The sequence below is a fragment of the Eufriesea mexicana genome, unplaced genomic scaffold (assembly GCF_001483705.2).
Source record: "Eufriesea mexicana isolate 0111107269 unplaced genomic scaffold, ASM148370v2 scaffold6179, whole genome shotgun sequence".
NCBI classification, from domain to species: Eukaryota; Metazoa; Arthropoda; class Insecta; order Hymenoptera; family Apidae; genus Eufriesea; species Eufriesea mexicana.
In genome coordinates, this window is record NW_016914064.1 from 135742 (window position 1) to 145342 (window position 9601).

The window sequence follows — 9601 nt, forward strand, 5'->3', positions numbered from 1 at the left end:
TACTGCGTTTTCTACAAATTTCAAAACCATTAAGTTTACTATGTCTTAAATGTAAAACATTAGTTATGTGATCCTAGGTTACATTGCCTCCCTTAACTTACATGTATACATGCACTATATGAAATTTATCAATGCTGACAAAATATAGTATTACATCAAACTATCCGAGTAAAGCGTATGACATCAGCCAATGAAAGTTGATTTATTATGTAGTTCGCAATAATATTAATATTTTTATAACGAACGATAAAATGAGAAGTGATCAAATTTTTATTTATTATCTAATCTCTTTGCTAATATGAGTAATTCTACTTTTGTTCTTGACAATGGTGCCTACACCGCTAAAGTTGGGTTAGCTTCTGACAATGCTAAGTAAGTTACAATGATAAAATTAATTTAAAAAAGGAAAGCATAACTGTTAAAAGATTAATTTTTAGATTAGTTCCAAATTGCATAATGAAAGCGAAAAGCGAACGGCGAAGACCTTTCGTAGGAAATCAAATTGAAGAATGTCGAGATGCATCTGGGCTTTTTTACATCTTACCGTTTCAAAAAGGATATCTCGTCAATTGGGATGTTCAGAAAACTGTATGGGATTATATATTTTCCAAAGAATGCTGTTTGGTGAACTTGAGTCAACTTTCTATGATTGTAACTGAACCTTTATTTAATTTTTCAAGCATTCAAGAAGCCATGACAGAAATATTTTTTGAAGAATATGAATGTCAAAGTCTTTTAAGAATCAATGCTCCTACGCTCTCTTGTTATCAGTATAAGATAGAAAATCCTAATGCAAAATGTTGTATTGTAGTTGATAGCGGTTATAGTTTTACTCATATAGTTCCATATGTAAACGATACCAAAATTAAAGAAGGTATCAGACGTATTGATGTAGGTGGGAAACTTCTTACGAATCATCTTAAAGAAATTATATCCTATCGTCAACTTCATGTTATGGATGAAACTTATGTAATAAATCAAGTGAAAGAAGATTCCTGTTTTGTTTCTCAAGAATTTTTCAAAGATATGGAAACAGCTAAAAATAAATTAGAAAACAATTGTATAGTAAAAGATTATGTTTTACCAGACTATACAACGTTAAGACGAGGTTTCCTCAAAAATCCAGAACCTCCTAATGAACAACAAACTCTACGTTTAAGTAACGAAAGATTTGCTATACCGGAAATCTTATTTTTTCCCTCGGATGTTGGCATTCGACAAATGGGTATACCAGAAGCAATAATGGATTGTTTGAAAGCATGCGATGAAGAGACATGGCCACATCTTTTATCTAATATAATTCTTACTGGGGGTAATGCAAAATTTCCTGGTTTTCGAGAAAGAATTTATAAAGAAGTTAGGAGTCTAGCGCCTGCAGAATATACGATAAATGTGCATTTACCCGAAAAGTAAACAAAAATTTAGAGTTATAATTGATAAAACTGAACATTTGGATATAATGTAATTCATTATCTTATTTTCAGCCCAATCACGTACGCATGGCATGGTGGTAAAACATTATCGAAAGATTCGATATTTTCAAGTCTCTTAGTAACTAGAGAAGATTATGAGGAAGAAGGGCAAAATCTTTGTTTCGAACGTTTCGATGTTTAACTTTAATAAATTTGTTTCATTGAATATATACACGTATATCATATTACATATAAAATTACGATATATTTGTTTATTTCTTTTATCTATTAGAAAATAATATGACAAATATAAACGGAATGTATGTATAATATTTATAGAATTGTAATTAATAAGTAAAACTTAAATAGATTTCATCTGTGCCATTAATTCTTCTAGACTAGCATTAGTCTCTGACAGAAGTTGATCAATTTGTGAATTAATTGAATGCGAAGCAGTATACATTGATTTTATACACACTGATGATAAATGCACATTTTCATCCATCTGTTGATCTTTTTCCTCAACAAGTGAAATCCCTATAATTAAATAATCGTTTAATTTGTTGATTACACAATGATGCTTTATGGATTTATACTATCATGTACCCCATTCATTATCTTCGTGTAGAGGCTTATCTTCTACAGTTTCTTCCATCTTTTGTTCTGGTTTTGGTTTTAATGCATATTCTTGTTGATGTTTTCTACAATATTTATCTTCACAATTTGGATTTGGTTTTAATACCATTTTAGGGAAAAAATCTTTCATCGCATTATAACCCAAATAATAAGATACATCACCAAAGCTTAGAAGATACTTTAATGTGTTTTGAACTAAAAAACCTGCAACAACTCCCATAGTTGTTGGCAAAGATGCTGCACAAACGCCATCGCGTTTTAATGTTTTTTCATCTATGTTTTCTGCTACTACTAATGGAGGAGCACACTAAAATTGTAATATGTTATGTTACTTATGACTGAGCTTTAGTCTTTTATACATTATTTGTATTTTAATATCGATTTTTATTTACCGCAAAACAAGCTGTTTCTCCAGGAATAATAAATTGAATATGACCGGAAACTGCATTTTCAGAAACTCCACTTTCAAACCACTTTAGGTTAAGTTCATTACAAGCAGTATTAATTGCCATTCGTGCTTCAAAATTATCTACACAGCTTAAAACTATATCTACTGGGCTGTTGTTTAAACTTGCTGTGCTAAAAACAGAAATTTAATATTATTTAAGTACTTTAATTATAATTATATAAACATAATGTTTATGTACCTTATGATATTCATGAAATCTTCAAAGTGATCCATTATAGTAATATTGAAATTGTGGGTTTCGATTTCTACATCTGGATTAATATATCGTAGTGTTGTTGCTGCTGCATCTACCTTATTTTGACCAGCTTGGTAAGGTTGAAAGAAAAGTCTATTCATATTTGCCATTTCTACCTTATCATAGTCGAAAAGTACCAACTAAAATTTATATTGTTTATTACTTAGAAGACTGGAAAGTTTTTAATTCATAAATTTGTGTAATATTATTACCTTGCCAATTCCACATCTTGTTAGCATTTCTGCAGTTACACTACCGATTCCACCTACTCCAATTATAGCAATTGTTAATTCTTTTATTCTTTCATAATTATCCACTATGCCCATACGTTTTAATGCCATCAAACGACTAGTAAAGAGATAACGTTAACAAAAATTTTCGTTTTTAATTTTTTTTATTAAAACACAATTAAGTTGTAAAATATTCGATATAGTAAAAATGTTTCATACAAGTAAAAATTACCTGTAAGGATTTGAATCAATCACTTCATTTGACATATGTTTTATTTTTTCTCTTGTTGTAAACTTATTCTTATGCTGTTCTTCAAGCAATTTGTTTTCTAGTTCTCTGATTCTTTGTCGCAATCCATCAATTTCGTCCATTATTGAAATTAAAAGTAATTTTAAAAGATACGTAAGATAACAATATATGGTACTATGACTATGACTGTAACTGAACTGTGACACGCCGATCGTTATGAGTCAACGAGAGATGTTTATACATGCTACAGTAGATGAATATTTATACACATAGCATACTGATAAATATTTTCATTCAATTTGAGATATAAATTATTAATTTGTCAACTTAATTCATATATATTGAGTTCATATTATTAACTTTCACGATTACATAAAACCATTGCAAAAACATAACCTGCTACATTTCTAATTTACCAAAATAGGACGTACATATACGACAAGCTACAAAAATGTTCCCTGTAGGTGTTCCCATTTTTTCTTTTTTAAATAAAGTTATTAAAATGACAAATTTTTTATAAATGTGTTATATGTTTTAAACATTACAATGTTAAGAATTAATTATAGATTTAGATTAAAAAGGATCAGAACACAGAATTACATATATAACTGTATGATGATAAGAAATAAAAAATGAACTTAAAATACTGTTTTACCTCTGCAAAAAAACTCAATAATTAAAAGAATCAATTTTTTTTTTTTAGATATAAACAAAATTGTATTTGCTTCTATTTTCAATTAATTCTATACAGCATTTTTTAGTATTACAGTGTTTCATGTTGTAAATTATACATATTATTGTTACACTGCATATATGAACATATGTTTTGTACCCGCATAAAGGAAAATTTTGAAATTTGTCGTTATTATTTATTTAACCATCGTATCATAATTTATCAAGAGTAAATATTGCAAAAACATTAAAAACCTGTAATCACGCGATACAGGATGGATCATTTTTTACTTTCGTCATATTTTTATGATTGATGATAAGTTTAAATGAAAGTAGTTCCATGCACTTTGGCTAATTTTATTGTCATGCCTCAACCGCGTTAAAATAGTCTGTTTTACAATACCCCACATTAAAATGAAAAAGAATTTAGAACTTAAGAGAGAAACAGAAAACGAGGAAGTATGTAAACAATTTCACTTTATCACTTTGGCATTATTATGAGGGAATATAAAATTCAAATATACATTTGGTGTATATTGAAAAATTGGGTGCGCACTTTTCTACCAGGATATAGCCATTCTTTGACAGAATAGAAAATAATAATTAAAAAACTGGCCTATAATGTATGATAATGGTAGAATGGCTTCCCCAGCAATTTTCATTTAACGATACATTCTATTTTCAGAATAGTATTAAATTATAATGTTGCAAGATAAAATATCAACGTTAAAATTTAGCATAATATATTAATTACATTAGTGACAATTCGTTATTTTAATTTTTCGTTTAAGTTCATTTGCAGATTTAAATAGTAATTGTTCAATAGTTTTTTTCCTATAAAACTAAACTAGATTATCGTAAACTTAACGTATGAACAGGGAGGGTTATCAAATTTGGACAATTACATTTGCGCCGTTCTTGCCGTGTGAAAGTGACTTCAAATTAAATATTTGTCGTGTTCGAACAATACGACGATTATAAGCGGAATAAATAAAATGTATTTATACTTTACTTGTACACAAAGTATTTCTTTTTTACATCTTTAACATTTATAGCGCAGTATCCATCTCACACATCTATGTACTCCTTCCACTTATTTTTATTTATCTGCGTTATGTATATATGTATATATATTTTTTATGCATTATTGAAAAATAAAATATACATATATATACATATAAAATCTTTAAATACACGATAATAAGGCAAAAACGGCGCAGTGATCAGAATAAGAAGCGAACATTACTCTTTAGCCGATAATATTCGAAAGCATACTCCGGCTCTTTGAATTTAAATTCACACTCCGCTTGATAGGGTACGCATTTATAATATGCCACGTATGTAAATGTGTATGTATGTATGCTATACATATATATATAATATATACACACACACACACACACACACACACGAACACGCACGCGCACACACATATATATATATATAATTATTTATATATAAGTGCTATATATATGTGTGTGTGTGTGTGTGTGTGTATATATATGTGTATATATATAATGAATTGAGCGTACTTTATGCGCAATTTATACGTATAGGAACTGATGAATTCTTTCGAAATAATACGAAAGGACATGGTTTACAAGTGGAGTGTGCTCTATTCCTATACATTCTTTAAAAGTACATCTCTCTCCCTCTCTCTCTCACCCTCTTTCTCACGAAGAAAATTTTTTCAAATGTACACAATAAACTGGCTTACGGTCATATATAAATAATTACATGTTCAATTCATAAGAAACACATTGGTAATGCTGTATATAAAATAATTTGATCAAGTTAATGGGTATTATCGACATTAAGTTTTTGATCAGCGCGTCAAGCATATAATGTACAGCAATACGAATGTTTTTTTTTTCTTTATCGATGTGTATTTGTTCATGTACGTAGGCTTCTGCTGGCGCCAAGTGTTTAAGGTGCCTGTGAATTTTCGCTTTGTTTAATTAAAATGAAACTAAAAATCTTTACGGTTTAATACGAAATAGATTTGACTCAATAGAAACTAGAAATAACCATAGAAATATAGAATTAACAAGGGCTAGAATTTTAAACGCTTTCTTGAAATGGCGTTTTTAAATTGTTTGATCAATGATGTCTTTACCAGTATTTTGGTAACATCTATTACTGGATATACAGGTATTCACAGAGCACAAAGAGTACTTGGCTATAACAAACATTTTATTCAACTATCATTGTATCAGATATAAACGAACATTTTTATCATCGTTAAAAGTACTAAACCGAGCGGCCTAAGGTACATGTTAAGTGTAAGCACGTATGTGCTATGTGTAAATGTGTGTCGTACGCGCTTGTATGGATGCAAATACACGTGGTTTTCATTTTGCATCATTTTCGTTATAATGTCTCATGTAATAACGGACGATCTTCAAAGTGACATAACATGATCGAATCGCATCTTTATGCATTTACGGATTTCCCGTGATCGTGACATTAGCAGCAGCGTTAAAGGAACACAATAGAAATGATAGATTACAAAAACACAGAAAAGCAACATACAATTAATAATGGCACATGCATTCCGTCCAATATGGATAGAGCATGTACTTCGTTTAGATAGATTTCACTTTAATATCTTAAACTTTCTTCCGTTCCTAAATAATTTGCAATATAGTAAAATCGTTATCTCTGACACGCATCGTTTGCTCCTTGTTTATGCCATTTAAGATGTCAATCGCATATAGTAGATTGTTCTCAATATATCAAACGCAAATTCTTCTATGTAATACCCAGGATGAAAAACAAGGAATGTCTAAAATGTGTAGAACTTTATATACCACGTCAAAATATAATTGCCATTTACATAAGGATGGTCCACCATCGCACAAAATAGTTTTCTTCCTCTCAATTTTTCAAGTTTAGGTGGAATGGAAGGTTCGTAATTAATACGTAACTAACAAAAAATCGTAAACCATATGTTAAGGATGTAACGGATGTGACGAATACTTCATCGTTTTCTGAATCCCATTTCCAACTTGTCCCACCATATTTTTCAGTCAGTTTATTCCACGAACCGGTACGCTGCTCACAGTCACGCTTAGGGATGGGATTAAGCTCCCTCGCGCGAAGTATCGATACCTAAATGAAAATGTTTGATTCTTCGCACGCTCCTTATAAATACGCACATACCGACTAAAAAAATGCTTGTTTTGAAATTATTGAGGAATTCAAGTCCAGTTGTCGTTTAATACGGATCGATTTAGTTATTAAAGACATGTTTTACCAATTTGCTGTTATTAATTTAAGATTTTAGAAACAGTATGTAACACGTTCTTTTCCAGTATAAGATTTCGATTGCACACTATATTTATTATTTGTTAAACATCCTATGGTATATATATTATCAATTATCTATTTCTAACCTACTTACAGCTTTGGAAATTATTAGATATAGTCAGATTTGCGTTTTAGTTAATCAATTTCTATTATATTAACCATTCATTAAAGAGGAATCAAACATTTTCTTCCAGATATAATTACTGTCGCGTATCACTTCTTCCAGTTACTAATATCGAGGAAAAATGCATTCATCGTACAATCGACGAGATATCGCTATAACCGATTCTCGATGCGATAATATGAGAAAAGTCAGCATTTTATACATTTTATACTAATCATAGATTAATCGATACTAAACGACATATAGACTTGAATCGTTTAAATATTTCAAATCATACATTTATTTAGCCGCATCTCTAGTCACATTATGACCATTTGAAACGATCTCCTTGTTTATATATGAAATTCTAAAGTACAATGTATCATGAAAAATAAAATATATATTACTTGCAAAAGAAGATCGTTCTATATTGTTAACGGCCGACATTACTCTATTTCGTATGTTTTTTTATAATATGACTATAAGTCGCATTGGTCATTCCACACACCTGAAACTCCAAATTATAGTAGTACCACTAATAGATGTTTATATTCTGGCCACAATGCAGTACATCCTGCTCTCATTATTTAGATGGCTGGAACGACCTTGCGTAAAGCGTAACACAGTTTTTTACTTTAACTAATTCGCAGTGGAAAAGATTCCTGATGGATACTTAATATTAAGGATTTATATCAACATAAATGTGTTTCCACGCTCAACGTTTGAACACTTTACAAGAACAATGTTTATCATTGCGAATTAGTTAAATTATACAATGCCGGACGATGTCAACAATTAATTTCATGCATTCAATTGAGTATCAACAGAACTGCGTGTATTCGTACATTACAATACAAACACGACGTGTTCATATTTTCGGCATTCTTTCTCATTCCTTGTTTATATAAATATCGTAAAATAGAAGTTGTAAATTCGAATCAATACAAACTTCATGGATGTTCAATTGATACGCATCTTATTCGAAGATGCGAATGAATATTCACGGTATTTCTCATGGTCGATTCAACAATACGTGAATGATATGATTAAATAATTATAAATTGAAAATTGAGATGGTGACATTACCTGGGCCGTTACTCACCTACAGGCAACGAACCTGTTATAGGAGTAGGTGACGATGATACCATATTTAATCGACCTTGATCTTTTACTATTGGATCTAAAGTGAACAAGAAGAAAGAAAATAAAAATTTATATTTATTTATATTTTGTAATAGTTCATAAAATAAAATTTTAATACTTCGTTATACTTACAAAAATAGGGGTGTTCCATAGCTTCACGTGCAGTAAGTCTTTCATAATGATCATAACGCAAAAGTTTGTCAAGAAAATCAAGACTTTCGTGTGACACTAAATGTTGATTTTCTGAATGCATAAAACGCTCCCAGCGTTTACGTGAATGTCGGCCTAGAATATCATTGAAACGAAGATCCAAATCAATATGGTACTTTTCAAGATATTCAAATAGTTCCTCAGTCCCTAGAACTTTTGCAATTCTAACTAATTGGTCATAATTATCATGTCCATGAAAAAACGGTTCTTTCCTGAATATCATACTTGCAAGCATGCATCCAAGAGACCACATATCTAATGAATAATCATACATCTGCAATATGAGAGAAGTAACGTGTATAAACAAATTACACTGTAATGATAATGATTAATGTAATGATAAAATATGCACAAACCTGATAATCTACAAGTAGTTCTGGACCTTTAAAATATCGTGAAGCTACTCGTACATTATATTCCTGACCAGGATGATAAAACTCTGCTAAACCCCAGTCGATTAACCGCAACTTTCGATTTTCATGATCTATCATAACATTGTGCGGCTTGACGTCCCTATGCATTATTCCCATACTATGGCAATAATCCAATGCCTAAACAGAAAACAGAAGAGATTACATTTTATATATCATTAATATCTTTTTTTACATGTTATTTAGTTATAAATGTAAAATGAATCGAACACTATCGACACATTACTTACTTAGATATTCATGAGTCCGAAAATTTTAAAAATATTTGAACCTAAATATTCTTTTTATATATTCTGACAAATATAAAAAAAAAAAAAAAAATTAAAGACATAAAGAAAAGAAAAAGAAAGAAAAGATTTTTCAATCTTTATGGATAAATATTACAAAAGATTTGTTTATTATATTCACTTTTAACCCTTTCTATGCAAAATGTTTTTAAGGTTATCGAATCCTATTATACTTCATCTGCAAAGTAAGCAACTAATAAAAAATCAAAGGGAA

General features: G+C 29.9%; 3 protein-coding genes across 3 annotated transcripts in view; 1 reads left to right on the top strand and 2 right to left on the bottom strand.

The window, feature by feature from the left end:
- Positions 1-176: 176 nt before the first annotated feature.
- Arp6 (Actin-related protein 6) lies at positions 177-1614 on the top strand. Its single transcript, XM_017906789.1, has 3 exons — positions 177-372; positions 438-1409; positions 1485-1614. Exons 1-3 carry the CDS (start codon positions 299-301, stop codon positions 1612-1614), a joined length of 1176 nt encoding a protein of 391 aa, XP_017762278.1. The 5' UTR covers positions 177-298.
- Positions 1615-1773: 159 nt separating this feature from the next.
- Positions 1774-3554, bottom strand: Uba5 (Ubiquitin-like activating enzyme 5). The gene is made up of 6 exons (XM_017906766.1): positions 3215-3554; positions 2965-3100; positions 2696-2892; positions 2441-2627; positions 2019-2355; positions 1774-1949 (listed from the first exon to the last, which is right to left on the bottom strand). The coding sequence occupies exons 1-6, from the start codon at positions 3352-3354 to the stop codon at positions 1774-1776; spliced, it is 1173 nt and encodes a 390-aa protein (XP_017762255.1). The 5' UTR covers positions 3355-3554.
- Positions 3555-5383: 1829 nt separating this feature from the next.
- CkIIalpha (casein kinase II subunit alpha) overlaps positions 5384-9601 on the bottom strand; it is a 6751-nt gene continuing 2533 nt past the window's right edge. Inside the window, 8 exon segments of the mRNA XM_017906842.1 lie at positions 5384-6697; positions 6700-6746; positions 6749-6815; positions 6818-6991; positions 6993-7015; positions 8419-8496; positions 8592-8943; positions 9026-9220. Coding sequence (XP_017762331.1) covers positions 6656-6697; positions 6700-6746; positions 6749-6815; positions 6818-6991; positions 6993-7015; positions 8419-8496; positions 8592-8943; positions 9026-9220 — 978 coding nt within the window. The 3' untranslated portion in view covers positions 5384-6655.

Coding starts and splice junctions, on each gene's coding strand:
- Arp6 (XM_017906789.1), top strand. CDS start 299: ATGAGTAATTCTACTTTTGTTCTTGACAATGGTGCCTACACCGCTAAA. Junction 373..437: donor TTAGCTTCTGACAATGCTAA/GTAAGTTACAAT, acceptor ATTAATTTTTAG/ATTAGTTCCAAATTGCATAA. Junction 1,410..1,484: donor AATGTGCATTTACCCGAAAA/GTAAACAAAAAT, acceptor TCTTATTTTCAG/CCCAATCACGTACGCATGGC.
- Uba5 (XM_017906766.1), bottom strand. CDS start 3,354: ATGGACGAAATTGATGGATTGCGACAAAGAATCAGAGAACTAGAAAAC. Junction 2,628..2,695: donor GATTTCATGAATATCATAAG/GTACATAAACAT, acceptor TTCTGTTTTTAG/CACAGCAAGTTTAAACAACA. Junction 1,950..2,018: donor ACACGAAGATAATGAATGGG/GTACATGATAGT, acceptor ATTTAATTATAG/GGATTTCACTTGTTGAGGAA.